The sequence below is a fragment of the Uranotaenia lowii genome, chromosome 3 (assembly GCF_029784155.1).
Source record: "Uranotaenia lowii strain MFRU-FL chromosome 3, ASM2978415v1, whole genome shotgun sequence".
In the NCBI taxonomy this organism is placed as follows: Eukaryota; Metazoa; Arthropoda; class Insecta; order Diptera; family Culicidae; genus Uranotaenia; species Uranotaenia lowii.
Genome location: NC_073693.1, coordinates 302,874,169 through 302,892,455, shown reverse-complemented (window position 1 = coordinate 302,892,455; position 18,287 = coordinate 302,874,169). Strand labels below are relative to the sequence as shown.

The 18,287-nt window shown below is 29.9% G+C and overlaps 1 protein-coding gene across 1 annotated transcript in view; it reads left to right on the top strand.

Moving 5' to 3' along the window:
- LOC129754562 (dopamine D2-like receptor) overlaps window positions 1-18,287 on the top strand; it is an 83,641-nt gene that overhangs the window by 23,785 nt on the left and 41,569 nt on the right. The window contains exon 4 of the mRNA XM_055750703.1: window positions 12,406-12,549. Coding sequence (XP_055606678.1) covers window positions 12,406-12,549 — 144 coding nt within the window. The remainder of the gene's footprint in view (window positions 1-12,405; window positions 12,550-18,287) is intronic.

The following is an 18,287-nucleotide window of genomic DNA, read 5'->3' as shown; positions in this document are numbered from 1 at the left end:
TAAAAAAAAAAAACTAGTGGTAGGGTAAAAGACTAATTTTGGACCGGTTACAAATTTTGGACCACCTTGCAGCTTTTTTCCAATATTTCTTCCATAAATCATGTTAATCATGAACATTAGGGACAAATATAGTTGATGCCACTAATTATGATTCTAATCAAATCTAAAACTCTATTCAAATAAGTTGATAAGAGAGAGAGAGAAAATTGAGAATAAAATTTTGATTTTTTACAGTTGGGTCGAATCATGCCCATTTCAGGAGGACGTGTCATTATTGGAGTGAACTTTCAAAGGGTTTTCTGCATAACTGTGTTGAATTTAACAACTACAAACATGTTTACAGTATTATTAAACACTTGAAAACTAGTTTGCAAGCTCGAAGAACCAAAAAAACTTGATTTCATAGCAATTTGACTCATGTCGAAAATAACCCAAGTAACCATTAATCCGTAAAAATGGTACTTTTTTGGCTCTACAGTCGGTTATAGAAAATACCATACTGAGACTTAAATCTTGTTACATTGCAACAAAAAACGATATGTTTCGATAGAAAAAGCCTTGATCTGCGTAATGAACGGATATAGCAGTCAAAAGTTGAGACATGAATTTTTTTTTGTTTCAGCATAGCTACTTCCCAAAGCATCCAAAATAGGTCCGTTACCCTATTTGACTCGCAAAATTTCCTGTAAGTTCATGAAAATCAATCAATTACTATCACGTCAATATTTTGTTGTAATGGAAAATGAAATACCCTCGACGTATTTCGAATATATTTATACTGCATCTGTTTAAGGTTTTAAAAAAAAATTGATTTAATACACTTGACAGTGGATAGAAGTCTCTCTAACAGCCTCTAAATTACATCTGGAAACACATGAAATATAATTTCAAAAAAATTGATAGTTGAAAAAAAAACAATTGTTGAAATGAACATTTTTGTTCAGTTTCAAGAAATCTATATATCAATATAATTTTTCAAATTTGTCTTATTTTTCACTTTCGTGTAATTTTTAATATTTTTAACAATTTTGTAAAATTTTTCATATTTCCTTTTTGATATTTTGTTCATTTTTCCTTTTTGATATTTTGTTCATTTTTCTCATTTTCTTAAAATTGTCATTTTTGCCTTTTTTTGTAAATTTTGTCATTTTTGTCATTTTTTTTTGTCATTTTTGTCATTTTTGTCATTTTTGTCATTTTTGTCATTTTTGTCATTTTTGTCATTTTTGTCATTTTTTGTCATTTTTGTCATTTCTGTCATTTTTGTAATTATTGAAATTTTTGTAATTTCTGTCATTTTTGACAATTTTGTCATTTTTGACAATTTTGTCATTTTTGTCATTTTTGTCATTTTTGTCATTTTTGTCATTTTTGTCATTTTTGTCATTTTTGTCATTTTTGTCATTTTTGTCATTTTTGTCATTTCTGTCATTTTTGTCATTTTTGTCATGTTTGTCATTTTGTCATTTTTGTCATTTTTGTCATTTTTGTCATTTTTGTCATTTTTGTCATTTTTGTCATTTTTGTCATTTTTGTCATTTTTGTCATTTTTGTCATTTTTGTCATTTTTGTCATTTTTGTCATTTTTGTCATTTTTGTCATTTTTGTCATTTTTGTCATTTTTGTCATTTTTGTCATTTTTGTCATTTTTGTCATTTTTGTCATTTTTGTCATTTTTGTCATTTTTGTCATTTTTGTCATTTTTGTCATTTTTGTCATTTTTGTCATTTTTGTCATTTTTGTCATTTTTGTCATTTTTGTCATTTTTGTCATTTTTGTCAATTTTGTCATTTTTGTCATTTTTGTCATTTTTGTCATTTTTGTCATTTTTGTCATTTTTGTCATTTTTGTCATTTTTGTCATTTTTGTCATTTTTGTCATTTTTGTCACTTTTGTCATTTTTGTCATTTTTGTCATTTTTGTCATTTTTGTCATTTTTGTCATTTTTGTCATTTTTGTCATTTTTGTCATTTTTGTCATTTTTGTCATTTTTGTCATTTTTGTCATTTTTGTCATTTTTGTCAATTTTGTCAATTTTGTCAATTTTGTCATTTTTGTCATTTTTGTCATTTTCGTCATTTTTGTCATTTTTGTCATTTTTGTCATTTTTGTCATTTTTGTCATTTTTGTCATTTTTGTCATTTTTGTCATTTTTGTCATTTTTGTCATTTTTGTCATTTTTGTCATTTTTGTCATTTTTGTCATTTTTGTCATTTTTGTCATTTTTGTCATTTTTGTCATTTTTGTCATTTTTGTCATTTTTGTCATTTTTGTCATTTTTGTCATTTTTGTCATTTTTGTCATTTTTGTCATTTTTGTCATTTTTGTCATTTTTGTCATTTTTGTCATTTTTGTCATTTTTGTCATTTTTGTCATTTTTGTCATTTTTGTCATTTTTGTCATTTTTGTCATTTTTGTCATTTTTGTCATTTTTGTCATTTTTGTCATTTTTGTCATTTTTGTCATTTTTGCCATTTTTGTCATTTTTGTCATTTTTGTCATTTTTGTCATTTTTGTCATTTTTGTCATTTTTGTCATTTTTGTCATTTTTGTCATTTTTGTCATTTTTGTCATTTTTGTCATTTTTGTCATTTTTGTCATTTTTGTCATTTTTGTCATTTTTGTCATTTTTGTCATTTTTGTCATTTTTGTCATTTTTGTCATTTTTGTCATTTTTGTCATTTTTGTCATTTTTGTCATTTTTGTCATTTTGTCATTTTTGTCATTTTTGTCATTTTTGTCATTTTTGTCATTTTTGTCATTTTTGTCATTTTTGTCATTTTTGTCATTTTTGTCATTTTTGTCATTTTTGTCATTTTTGTCATTTTTGTCATTTTTGTCATTTTTGTCATTTTTGTCATTTTTGTCATTTCTGTCATTTTTGTCATTTTTGTCATTTTTGTCATTTTTGTCATTTTTGTCATTTTTGTCATTTTTGTCATTTTTGTCATTTTTGTCATTTTTGTCATTTTTGTCATTTTTGTCATTTTTGTCATTTTTGTCATTTTTGTCATTTTTGTCATTTTTGTCATTTTTGTCATTTTTGTCATTTTTGTCATTTTTGTCATTTTTGTCATTTTTGTCATTTTTGTCATTTTTGTCATTTTTGTCATTTTTGTCATTTTTGTCATTTTTGTCATTTTTGTCATTTTTGTCATTTTTGTCATTTTTGTCATTTTTGTCATTTTTGTCATTTTTGTCATTTTTGTCATTTTTGTCATTTTTGTCATTTTTGTCATTTTTGTCATTTTTGTAATTTTTGTCATTTTTGTCATTTTTGTCATTTTTGTCATTTTTGTCATTTTTGTCATTTTTGCCATTTTTGGTTTCTGTCATTATTGTTATTGACAAAATTGAATTTGAATCATTTTTGTCGCTTTTTTTAATTTTTAATTTTCACAATTTTAGCAATTTTAAATTGTTTAAAATTTTGTCTTGTTTTTATCAGGACATAATATTTTTTTCAGGAATTTATTGGATCAACAATCTTGATCAAAATCAATTAGAATTGTAAAAATTCCACTCAAAGTTTGAAATCTAAAATCTGACAAAAATGCCCCCTTTTTAATATTAAAAAAAAAGGAATAATTTTTATAAGCCCTGATTTTAAAAGCCTTTAGATATTTTGATGTTTTTCATCTTCATCGCAAAAAAATACTCCATCGTATGATTTAAGCTTACTAAAATGTCGAATAAGAGTGAAAAGCTACAAATTTTCAAGTTTATTGAAACTTTGAAACCACAAATGTTTTTTTTTTCATTAATGTTTATTTTACTTTTTTTGAATGACTACTTTTATTAACAGTTTTCATGAAATGAATATAACTCAAGCTCTACGATACAACCGGAATTCTCAGGTTTCAATCAAAAATAACATAAAAGCAAAAAGCACCTCCTAATTATTTTGGAAAAAAAACCTATGGAGAGTTCAAATGTTTTCATGTTTATTTCGAAACCAACAAAGAGAAAGTTTGTTTCTAATTGTGGAGTTATATTGAGTAATAGTTCTAATTGAATGTTGCCAAAAAAACAGTTATAAACGACCCTATCTGACCCTACAGCCTATGACTATTCAAATTACTCATTTCAAGAGCATAAAGAAAAACTTAAGCATTTGTTTAATGCCAGCAATTATATTTACAAAGAAGAACTCTCAGAGTTAAGTTGTAATTTGATCATTTCAAAGAAACATTCACTTTCACTGAAATCTGTATGTACGTTATTTTTAACAATAGATACACAGGACTAGTTCACAAAAATTCTGGCTTTTTTAAATGAAAACGAACAAAGATTCTGTTCCGACTACTTTGGTCATATAAACCCCTCGATTGGCTAGCATTCTTTCTAAGAAGTCTTTTAAATTCATTTCTTGTTAATGTTTTTGGTGATGCGAAAGTCCTACTTTTTGATCACGCTTTGAAAACTTAGGTAAGAATTTTTCGTACCATGCAACCATGTTATGTAACGAATTTATAACGTTTAAAGTCTTCTACACTTTTTTCCAAATGGCAGCCAAAATAACAATATCAATTATTTTCCATTAACTGAAGGTATGAATTTTTATTTTCTGTTCACGTAGAGTCAAAGCATTGGAGCTTATTTAAGAAAGCTGAGTACAAAAAATCACTCTCCTATATATATTTAATGTAATGCTGGCAAACTTAAAATATTTTTGATTCGTGTTTATAAGAAAGACTTTCAGCCTTTGGCTACTTAAAATATTATTTTTTATATTGTGATACTCCTCCCTCTTCCCACTTCGAAATTTTCAAAATGGAGAAATTAAAAACAACTAGGAATATTATGGAAGCTTTAATAAGATTTTTTAACTAAGCTTGAATGATTGCCCGGTTTATACGGGTTTGCCCGGATATTTAATAAAAAAAAAAGAGAAGTCCGGTCCAGCCTTGGATTTTCCTCGATTTCTTCACTTTATTCGCCAACATTTAACTAATAAAAAACAAATTGTGTAGTTTTTTTATTTGTACGCTCAAATTGAAATTTGTTGACCAAGTTTTATAAAAATAATCATGAAATTTTATGAAGGATTAATCACCGTACCCAAGTAACAATTTTAGCTTTATTATGGTCAGCAAAATTTCGTTTGGACTATAGCATTAATCTTCATAAAAAGCTAAAGCGCATTCTATAACATCACCTGGACTCTTATAAAGCCAAAATTAGGCTATTTGGCCCTACCCTAGAAACGTCTTCATGACATATAATTGTTGGTCATCAATGTTGGTCACCAAAGCTTTTAAAAAGCTATTATTAAACATGTTAGGAATTTTTGTTTTTTTCGATTCTGTGAGTTCTCGGAGTTTTATTTTTATTTTTTCCAGCAACCATAATGGTTGATGAATGATGATTGCATTATTGAGATATTTATGATCTGGTAAAATTAATAGCCAAAATACCAATGTTTTAACCATATTATGAGCCTCTTTTGAACTGCCAGTCAAGATTTTAGGTAAAATGTGTATGAAATAGTATCTTAAAATAAATGCGCCTCGTCAAATCTGATGGTCAATCATGATGGAATTGATGGAAAATAGGCCTGAAAAAATATTTTCCGATTCTTGCATTGTGAATCCATCAACATGGCGTCATTTTGTGTCCTTCGATTTTGCAACCAACATGGCGTGAGTCAATTCATAGTTTTATTATGGTTTAATGATGACCCCAAAAAAAGCTACGATTTGACGTTTCTCTCGCAAGCCAACCAATTACACGCTAAGGACGAGTTCCTCATTTCTGAGTTGTTAATCCTTAGTACAGTAAATGAGGACAGACATTTTAAATAAAAACGGATTGGTTGTTAATCACCCGTGGAATAAATCATGTGTTGAAGTCAAATTTCGTTGTCTGACGCCATCTTGAAATCCAAGATGGCGGCATCCGCTGAACTTTTTATGCTGTAAATGACAAAAAGTCGCACTAAACAACCACTATATGGGTATTGGTTGAAAGGGCTAAACTAGAAGAAGCCGATTTTTTTCTTTTCGACGCCATCTTGAAATCCAAGATGGTGTCTTCCGCTGAACTTTGAAATGCTGTTAGTCACTGAGAATCGCATGAAAGGCCCACAATATTGGTATTTGGTGAAAGGGCTAAACTATAAGAAGTCGAATTTCGCTATCGGACGTCAACTTGAAATCCAAGATGGCGGCTTCCACTCACTTAATCACTGAAAATCACATGAAACTCCCGCAATATGGGTATAAGTTGAAAAGGATCAACGAGTAGAATACAAATTTCGCAATTAGGCGTCATCTTGAAATCCAAGATTGCGGCTTCCACTGAACTATAAAATGATTGAAATAATTGAAAGTCACTAGAAATATCCACAATATGGTCATTGGGTAAAATGGCTTAATCAGTTTAAGTGAAATTTTTCTATCAGATCCTCTTGAAATCCAAGATGGCGACTTTCGCTGAACCTTAAAATGCTGTAAATAACTAAAAAACCGCATGAAACACCCACAATATGGGTATTGGCTAAAAGGGCTAACCTAGAAGAAGTCAAATTTTGCTATCAGGTGCATCTCGAAATCCAAGATGGTGGCTTTCACTGAACTTTAAAATGCAGTTAAACACTGAAAATCGCATGAAACTCCCACAATATAGGCATTGTGTGAAAGGACCAAACGAGTAGAAGTCGAAGTTTTCTATCAAACGACATCTTGAAATCCAAGATGGCGGCTTCCACTGAGCTTTAAAATTCGGCAAATGACTAAAAACCGCACGAAAGCTTTACAATATTGGTATTCGTTGAAAGGGATAAACTAGAAGAACCAGACCCTGATTGTTTTTGGCAACCCGCTCGAACATTTTGTGTTGTTCAAATCGAACGATTTTTTTCCCAACTTTGTTTATACTTTGTACTACATTTTTTATCATGTTTTTGATGCATCTAGCACTTTTCGTGTTTTGTCGATAGTTTTTGTTTTTTGCCATTTGCTATTTATGTCGTTGTATTATGTCTATCATGCTGATATGTCTAAATTGTATTGGTCCTATTAAAGCGAAAACTATAAGGTTATGTTATTTCTGTTATTTGTTTGATTGAGGGACATGCGCCAAAATCGGATGTTTCCTAAATCGAATGTTGCCAAAAACGCTCGGGGTCTGTATTGTGGTTGCTTTGTGCGATTTTGGGTCACTTACAGCATTTCAGAGTAAAGCGGAAAGAGAAAATCGACTACTACTCGTTTAGCCCTTTTACCCAATACCAATATTGTTGAGGTTTCATACGATTATAAGTCATATACAACATTTTAAAGTTCAGCGGAAACCACCATCTTGAATTCGGATGGCGTCAAATAACGAACTTCGACTTTTACTGGTTCATTTCTTTCAACTAATACCCATATTGTAAGGGTTTGAGGCGATTTTCAGTCATTTACAGTATTTTCAAGTTGAGTGGACAACGAAATTCGACTTCTACTCGTTTATTACTTTCATCTAATAACAATTTTTATAAGGTTTCATGATATTTTCAGTTATTTACAACTTTGAAAATAAAAGCGGAAGCCGCCATCTTGTATTAATGATGGCGTCAAGCAAAAAATTTTGTTCCTCCTATTTGAACTCTTTCACTCAATACTCATATTGTAGAGTTATTCATTCCACTTCCGGTAATTCGAAGTTTTCATAGATTTTTATAATTTTTTATTATTTTAACTCAAAATCAACACACAGAACTTATCAAAAATGTGTAAAAATGGGAATTCTAATTCAAATATGTGCTATCGAATCTGAGCGTGTCCTGATTTGACATCTTGATCGAGAACTGTCACTAAGTTTTATGGCGGTTTAATAATCAGGCACTGAGTGCTATTATAGAACATGCAAAAGAAAGCTTGGAGCAAACTTCTAAATTTGTGTTTTATTATAGTTTAAACAAAGCATTCCTAACTCTTTTTAAATAACTAAAACAGTATGTTTAATGGAAGATTTATGAGTGTTTTCAAAACTATCTAAAAACAGATGGTCGATTCAAGAATATAAGCATTTTGCATGACCATAATAAAACCATCATAAACCGAGCTGCACAAAAAAAGCCATAATAAAACCATAATAAAACATCGAAATGCTAGTTAGCTTGATCTGTGTTACTTGGGTAATTTATATCTGTAGATTCAATTTTATCGGCCTAGCGGTGAAAAGTGATGTCCTTTTTAGTAGGGACATCTAAAGATTATGAAGTATTTATATAGGTGGATAGAAGGTTAGATGAAAACGAAAGATGTTGAAAATGAGCGGGTAGAATTTGTTTAGAAGCATATCATCACATATCAAATTTTTGTCATGTGTCATCATTTGATATGTGATGATATGCTTCTAAACCAGGGGTGAGCAACCCGCGGCCCGCGGGCCGCGTGCGGCCCTCGAGACATGTTTGTGCGGCCCGCGAAGCTTATCTCACGATTATTTCACGATGTTTTTTCTACGATAGATTGTACATTATCATAAAATCCTTATCCCAACTAAATCAAGAAAATATTTCAAAAATATGATATACACGTCACTTGTGTGCAGTTGCATTTGTCCCATTATCATCAAGATTGTTGATTTTTTTGTAGGATTTCAGCTTTATATTGAGTTTATTGGAAAAACGTATTATAGGAGTTAGTTGAGTCTTTATTTTTCGTTTCAAGCAAGTTACAATTGAATAATGAAGTGAATTTTTGTTTTTGATTAATGACAGAAATAAGGAAAGTTGTATTATAAATACTGGGCTAACGATTATAGATATCTTAGCGACAGAACTCAGCGAAATTCTGAATTCTTGACAAAAAAAAAACAATATCTGTAATTCTGTTATTCAAACCAAAAAGTTTTTAACGATTACACCGCGGAACAGTATTTTTGGTGCCTATGATTCGACTGATTTTGTTTGAGTTTAGCGTCCTTAACTCAAAATATTTCACAAATTTTGTCTATCACTTCTAGTTTCGGTGATCAATTTTGGGTTAAATCAATCTTTTACGTCTCGGTGGTCGTGTAGTTAGCTTGGTGACACGGTAATTTGGACCACCTGAGGCATGGGGTCGATTCCCATATCGGTACTGGATGTTAAATGTTAATATTAAGTTGTCCACTCAGTCTGAAAGCCTTTTCATAACCGTCAAATAAATCTACATCAAATCGAAAAACTGGGTTTCATTCTATTTACTACCCTTCATTCAATCCTGGACTCAAATATTGCCAAGATATTCTTGTAACAGAGATACAACGCTTTCAATAAATTGAATTCTACAATTTATAGATATTATGAAAAATAAGATTACAACTTCTTCTGGCATCATTGAAGAAAGTTATTGAATATTGGATATTGAATATTTTAATTCATACAACAACTTTGTTGAAGACTGTGAAATGATTTGGTTAACGGTTTGAAAAATATCAATGATTCAAATAAGCTTAATTTTTCTTTAAAATTTTAAGCTTTGGAAAAAAGAAAACTTCCATAAATTTTTATTCTCAGAACTCGAAATTACTAGCGGTTTTCGGGAAAGTTGATCATTGAATCAATAAGTATTTGTATTCTACAGTTTCGTTAAAAAAGTAATCAAATTGAATAACTTGTTGTTTTTTTTTTTTTTTTTTAGATTATAGTCGTTTTACCATCTTTATGGCATTCGCGACTTTATCAACGTTACAGTTGGCGGATCGTTATTGAAAAACTTAACTCGCGGACATTGGCTCAGGAGACAACAGACTTGCCAACTGAGCTATATCACAAGCCCTGTTTTTTTTACCTATTTTTTAAAGTGATCTTGAAAACCAGAGCTGACAAAAAAAATGAATGATTGTGTTATGTGTGATGCTATTTTCAGAAATTTTATAGGCAGATCATAACAAACATTGATCAAATTGAGTCCTTTTACTTCAAAATAAGCACTAGCAAAGCCTAAGATTTTCATTATTCAGCCTTAGAAAGCCTATTCCAGAGGTATCTCAATGAAATTAATAAAATAAATGAAATCTGTAAAAAAATTCTAGAACCGAAAATGTAAACAGTAACAATGACAAATCATGTTAAAAATCCGTGAAAGTAAATTTTTTTCTTCATTTTGAAACCTTGCTCAACATTTCAATGCAATGATTTCATACGGAACTGCAAATTAAAAAAAAAACGCCGTTTATAGAAAAAAATTGACGCTTCAAAAAAATGTTTAATAAATTGTGAAAAAACTTTCCAAAAATACGCACAGAAATAAATCGCTATGATCAAGCTCCATGAAACTTTTGAAGGGAAGTGATGATGGAACGCATTGGCTCGAAATAAAAAGGGGTTTTTCACAGAAAATGGTTCAAATTTTTTATGAACCATAGACAGACTTTCACAATTATTTTAGTTTTTAATGAATAAACGGGAAGCAAATGATGTTTTCTCTTTGCAAACAAGGAATATTCACTTAACATTTTAGATAAATAAAAACATTTCAATTATTGTAACATGATCAAGATTTAGTGATGGACCTATTCAATTTTGGCTGGTTTAATCACCTTTAATTAAAAAAAATGTTTATAAAAGTACATGCATTCGTTTTATTTATCTTTTTACAATTTTTCGCTGTCAACAATTTGTCGTTATAAAAAACTACGTAAAGCTCTGCAAACTATTATTACCTAAATTTTATTTTAATGCGGCCCGCCGAAACAATTTCAAACTAAAAGTTGCCCGTTGCTTCAAAAGGTTGCTCACCCCTGTTCTAAACAAATTCTACCCGCTCATTTTCAACATCTTTCATTTTCATCTAACCTTCTATCCACCTATATAAATACTTCATATACTTTAGATGTCCCTACTAAAAAGGACATCACTTTTCACCGCTAGGCCGATAAAATTGAATCTACATAATCATGAAAGTTAAAGTTTTATTTTTTTTGTTGATAAATTCCTGGGTTTTGACCAAATTTGCCCAAATTTGTTTGCCAATAATTTACCATACAAATACACGGATTTTGCCAGGTGTTTTTTCTTTAAAATTATCTGGATACGTGTGGAAAAAAATCTGCCAACCTTAGTTTAAACTTATCAAAAAGTGCTACTGAGCCTTAATATATGTAAATCTGCAAAATACCTGTAAAACATGTTTAAACGAAATGCAGTAAATCAAATCATGTGCAGTCGAAGTCCTCTTAGTTGAATTTTCCAGCAGTGTTTTTCATATGTCATTTCGGCGGCTCCCCCCCCTTTTTTTATATTTTACTTTTAAAATTCATGACATCATGCCGGGATATTGCAAACTTTGAGCAAATTTCAAAATTACCAACGAACATTATCAAGAACTAATCAATGAAAATTAAAAATGCCGTGTTGAGATTTTCTTACTATTTTACATTGAATTGTGCTTCCCTCAAAGTAAATTTCTGTTTTGAGTGAGAAACATAGAACAAAGTGGAGCTTTAGTTGTTTAATTTTTTTGTCGATTTAGCCAATTTTTCTAGAAAGCTAAGAAGTTTTTTCCACTACGTTTCAAGATAGCAAACAGCACATAGTCAAGTTTTAGCATGAATTTGAACTAATATTTCTATTTCATTTGTGGTTTGCTTGCATAAAATTCACTCAGAGTGTATTAAAGATAAACAAAGTTAAAGTCCAAATAATTATCTTAACAAATCTGTACAACATTGGAAGAACATCAATGAAGGGTCGGGATGGATGATTGAAGAAAATCAAAAACTCGTGAAAAAATCATTGAAAGCTACGTTTCTGCTTTCAAATAAATCTGCGTCTGAAATCCAACCTTAAAGTACTGTTAAGAAAAAAAAGGTCGAAAAATAAGGTTTATTCAAATATTGATGGATTAAATGGATTTAAAAACAAAATTCTATAATTATCAATTCACATCACATTTTTTGTATATGAGTGTGTTTTTTCTTGTGGAATTTATAATCACATCAAGCTACACAATTCGTCCCTGGCAGGTACGCAAGTTTGTTCAAAAACACGACCCATGATTCCACCGTTTGATCCGATGCACAATTTTTTTTTTTGCACGACGATGGTCTTTCTCGATGGTGTTCGATGTTGTTGACGTTCTTCCGAGAATGTTACCTTTGTTCCAATCCATCACCGGATCCTGGCCATGGCAGATCCTGGGAACGATTCATCCTGTTTCCCGTTTTGTTACCTCCACCCCCACAAAAAAAAGTGCAAGTGTGAAAAGTAATCTTACCAATCGATACAACAATGCGCCTCGATAAATTCAATTACTTTACTCTAGCTCCGGTTTTTTTTGCCTCTCTTTTTTCTCTTTCTTTCTCGCCATCCATTTTGTTTCCAACAACCATGTTGCAACAAACCGGTCAATCAAACTACCACCCACAACTGCCTCCCTCATCCGGATACACACGCAAATGGACCTCCTGTTTGCCTTCTCTGCTCGCTAGTGTAACGCTCAAGCCACTCTCCCTGGTCCGATGTGGAGTTCAACAGGCCCTGGCTCTGAACCGGAACGACTCGACGCTATCAACGAATTCCAACTCCCGCGATAGTACCCGGAAGGAGAAGAAGGGCAGCCAGCAAGCCTCCAGGTAAGTCAGTGCGAACGAGCTGGCTGAGTGCGTGGGAGTGTATGTGTTTGTGTTGAGTGTTCAGGAGGAATGAGGGCTAAATGCACATAACTCAGGCTTATTGAGAAATATGAGAAGACAAAATATGTCAATTTTTCATATGAATTTTTCTAAAATGTTTTAAATTTGATCTCAATATCGACACATATCTTTATTCTGGTATTTAATTTTTTTTACCAAGTGTATCAAACTAAAATTTAAATTAATATTTATTAATTATTTAAAGTTAATAAAAGGAATTTTCAATGAATGAATATGCAATAATTGAGGATTGGATAACACCAGCCCAAAATTCAAAGTTCTAGATGAAGATAAACATTTCTGATTGACATGTTGAAATGAAGGATTTTCAAACAAATAAAACTCTTGTTTATAATCCAATTCGTGTATTGTAAAAAAAAAGCAAACTACAAAATTAAGAATCTTGTTCCAAAAACAAGATTTTGATAGCAACTTGAGTTCAGATTTAGAATTTATCAAAAACTGTAGAATGAGATAAGGAAAAAGGATTATTTCAAAACTGAAATTTAGACAATTCGTTGCCAAATCGGCAGTGAAGACATTAAAATTGGGTATGAATTTTTGATTGAGATAGCTTGCTTAAGTTAAAGTTAAGTTTAAAATGCAAGCTTTGTTTCACTTTTTTATATTCACAAAAAATTAGTTAACTGTATCTTTTCGAAGACGAATTCGATTTGGAATTAAAAAAAAACTACTATTGATAGCACTTTTGAACAACGATTTACATCAGATTTCAGCTGTTTTTTACGATATCTAGTGAAATAACTTAAGAACAAGAAATTTTCCAGAAAACACTGCCAAAAATTTAATTTTTTATAATTTGACATATATGTTCATGATTGTAATGCTAGAGTTGAAGATAGACGACTAAAAATTTGTGTTTTAACTTTCAATCTGTGACGTTGAAATCTAACCCATCAATCTTATAAGATGGTTGCGAAAGTATGATGAAATTTATTTATTAAATTAAAAACCAATTTTATTTTTTCAAGGCTCATATTGCAGAATCCATCTTTTGAACTTTGGATAATTTGAGTTTTTCAATTTTAGACCGTAATAACAGCTTAAGTTTTATTTTATTAAAGGATTTTGAATTTTGATAAAATTTTCATAAAAAAATGGAGATTTGTCCTCTTGCAAGCCATACATTATTCCAGACCTTTCAAAAACAATAGGCACTTGTCCTCTTACATAATATCTTTTTAAGCTTTGTACAAAATTGTGAGGACTTGTCCTTTAGCAAACGATCTTTGATTTACCTTTCACTCAAAACAATGAAGACTTGTCCTCTAGCAAGCCACCTTTTATTAATCATCATTCAAAACATCAAGGAATTGTCCTCGAGCAAGCCATCTGTTATTTAACATTATTAAACAACAATGAAGAATTGTCCTTTTGCAAGCCATCTTTTAGTTATTTATTCTGTTTCATTTGTCCTCTGGCAAGTCACCGTTAATTTAATTTTCATTTAAAAAAAATAAGGACTTGCAAACCTTCTTTGATTTAATTTTATCCAAAAAAAATGGGGACTTGTCCTCTTGTAAGCCATTTTTAATTTTTAATTATCCAAAAGAATTGAGACTTGTCATCTTGCAAGCCAATTTAAATTTAATTTTATTCCATAACAATGGGGACTTGTCCTCTTGAAAACCATATTTTGTTCAGTTTTAATTCAAAACAATTGGGATTTGTCCTTTTTCAAGCCATCTTTCATTTAACCTTCAATCAAAATAATGGGAACTTGTTCTCTTGCCAGTCATCTTTAATTTATGATCATTCAAAACAATGAAGGCTTGTTCTCTTTTAAGCCATCTTTCATTTAATTTGATTCAAAAACAATGGGGACTTGTCCTCTTGTATGCCACCATTTTTTTAATTTTTTTTTTTTTCAAAACCATAAGGACTTGTTGTCTAGCAAGCTATTTCCTATTTATGATTATTCAGAATAATGAGGACTCGTCCTCTTGCAAACCATCTTTAATTCATGACCTTGCAAAACAATGAAGACTTGTCCTCAAGCAAGCCATCTATAATTAAATTTTAATTCAAAATAATGTAGATTTTTGCAGGTCTTCTTTTATTTAAATTTATTCATAAAAAAGAGAACTTCTCCTTTGGTAAGCTTTTTCATTTATGATCATTCAATACAACGGGGATTTTCCACTTGCAAGCCATCTTTAATTTTTGATCATTCACACAATGGGAACTTGTCCTCTAGCAAGTCATCATTTATTTAGTTTATATTCGACAAAAGAACTGGGACTTCTTCTCTTGCTAGCTATCTTTTATATTATTTTAATCGAAAAAATGGGGACTTGTCCTCTTGCATACCATCGTTTATTCATGATCTTTCAAAACAATGAGCTGTTCTCTAGCCAGCCATCTTTAATTTTATTTTATTTTTAAAAAAATTGGGAACTAATCCCCTAGCAAGCCATCATTTATTTTATTTTCATTCAAATCAATGGAGACTTGTTCTCTTGCAAGCAATCTTTTTGTTTGGATTGTTCAATAACGATACGGTTTCGTTCATTAATCTTTGAAAATAAATTAATATTAGATTAATCAGACTCGGAAGTATTTTATGCGGATGTGACTTGTTGCTAGTTTCTTTTCATGAAAAAAAAAAAACAATTCTGTGTTTGAGGCTTTACTTATCATATGCTAAAAAGTGTATTCAGGAAATTTTACAGTAAGCTCACAATTTTGGAATTTCATTTGCCCTGCGTGGAAACAAAATTTTCCAAAAAAGAGACATTCTCCAAACAAATTTTCCATTCATTTTCCCATACAAAATTTAAAATCAAAACCCGGGTACCTAAATTGAATGTCAAAAATCTGCATAATTCCCAGATTTTCCCAAAACAGATATTTTTAGACCATAAGATACTTGAAATTCGAAAAAAGTTGCCAAACGACACACCCTCTACATACGGATCGCATTTTCGAAACACAAAATTAGATATTTGAAAATTGAAAAAAATATGTTTAACTATTATTTCAAAAGGTTAATTATATCAATTCAATTCAAGGAATGGAATGAAAAAAACGAACTGAAATAATTGTTGAACACGTTGTCTACGATGAAACAACAAAACTTTTATTTTGAAATAATTTTTTTTGTCAAAACTTTCATTAATAATTCAGTTTGAAAAAATAATAAAGTAAAAATTTAAAAATTAGGTCAAATTAGAAAAAATGATAAGGAAATCAAGTTGGATCCTCTTCATTTCTTAACCATTGAAGCTAATTTGATTTTTTTTGAGATTTTAAACTCAAATACAAAGAGGAATAAAATTTCAAACTGAATTTTCAATCAAAGTTTTGACAAAAAACTCTTCCAAAATGTTGGTTTTGATGTTAAATAATAAACAATTTGTTTCAATATTTCACACAATTCGAATTTTCACCCCACTTCTTGAATAGAATACCTAATTGACCTTTTCAAACAATATTCGAACATATTTTTAAAACTTTAAAATTTCATTTTTATGACGAAAATTTGACCAATTTGGATAAAATCCTCTATAAATAAACAAAATAGTGTAGAATAGATAAGTAAACTTAACGTCCCAAGTATCGTAGTTTTATGTCTTTATCTCAATGTATTTAAAATTTATATTTACAAATGAGTTAAAATTATCATAAATATACTTTTTAAGAATTCGAGATAGAAATTCTCTCAAATCAGAAAAAGGGAAGACAAATTTTTATACAGTAAGTTTTGTTTCTGGCGTTTAAGTTATAAATAACAATAAAGCTAGATTTGTGCTTATTATGAGCCAAAATTTAAACATATGTACTTCATATTTTTTCAATCTTGACCATTTCGAATTCAACAACCAAACAAAAAAATAACAAAGCGGGAAAAAGTATTAAAAACAATTCGGTAATCTAGATTACATTGTTCTTTTTTTCATTCGAATCAATATTTTCAAAGTAAAAATTGGAATTTTTTAACAAAACAAATGCTGTTGCGTACATTTAATTTTCTATTTCGTTTAAATCGTTGGATGTTTCAATAAAATACAAATTTTAAGTCAAATTAAACGAAATTGTAACGAAATTGATGATTGTTGCTTCTTAGTATGATATGATACTTCAACCTAAACGAATGCAAACGAACGAGAAAAATGAATGATTAAGAAGATCAAGAAATCAAATTTAAGAGTAGCTTGAGGTGATCCAGGGTGTTGCTTCACTTCACACTTCAAATAAAGGCAAAACCTCAGTCTTAATTCTTGTAAGTTTGCTTGCTTCATTAGAAGATTCGGACTGTATTTAAAGCCTGACTTTTTACTTTCAATTTTTAGTTTTTGTATATAGCTGAAGGCTTAAAATGTTCAAAGATAACTTGTATTGTGATGTTTTAAGATCTCGTTTTTATAAAAATCTTTTCTCAACCTTGTTTTCCAAACCAAAAAATAAAAAGCTTCAATTTTCTGACTAAACCTATAATTTTTGTCATTAAATCAGGTAATTATATTTATTTTCATTTATTGAAAAATTATTATAAATGTCGTGCTGTGTAAAAATCAATATCTTAAAAAAAGAAAAAAAATCCTTTTCAACTCTTAGGATTTACTGCTCGCAAAAGAAGTCTTCACGAAAAAAGTGGACTCCTTAGGGTAATTTATAACTTTTTGAAATTAAAATTAGAAATTCAGTTTGAAATATCGTTAAAAAGTGTGAGTTTCAGAGCCCTACATCTTGTCTTTGGAGCATTGGTGAACATTTTTAAAAATAGATTTTGTAAAATTATGCACAACTTTGATTGTAACCCAAAGTGTCATTTTTGACTAAGTTTACTCATGTCCTCAATGAAGTTGACTTCTGTACTAGGTTTCTCAAGGCATTTTTGTTTGTTTTTTTTTTCTTATCAAATAGGTCAAATAAGTCATAAGGATTGTTCTGTTTTTGAACAACGTTTAAAAATTGCAAACTGGTAAGCCAAATCGTTTAAAATTTGGTAAACGTCAAATCTGCGTTAAGAGGTCACAGGTTTTTTTTTGCAGAATTTTCGTTTCAAAAGCAAACGTTGTGATCTTCAAGATATAAGAAAATTTTGAACAATATCTTTTAACATGCATACTGGTTTATTTATTACTCTAGCTCGATTTAGTACTATTTTTAATTATATTTTCGCTGTATTGTGATGACTTTTAATATTTTTTTGATAACATCTTCGAAAAGAAACTAACCTTTCTAGAATTTTAATAGTCTTTGTCTCTTTTTCCATGGAAATTTCGATAGATCTTTAAGAAAATAAATTTTCCTAAACACCTGTATTATTTAAACACCAAAAACTTCGCATCCTTGGAAATATCAACCCAATGTTAAAAATAAAACTTTTTCGTTCACCATTTGTACAGATTTAATTTCCCCAACGATGGATTAACTCATCTTTTGCAGCTTCAATCCAAATTCAACATTTTTCCACGTGTATTGCTTTAAACAGAATTAAACAAACAATCTAAAAAAAATATTTCAATTCTAGCTAACATTCTTGCTTCAAAACATTTCATAAGAATTGTCCATATTCTCTCTAAACTTAATTATGAGCAAAATGTTGCTTTTAAGTTTTGGTATTTTATTTTTAAAAAAATCATCTTTTTGTGTTTTCGTCTTATCAGATAACTTATCACCAAATACAGCATAATCAGGTTCAATTCAACGAC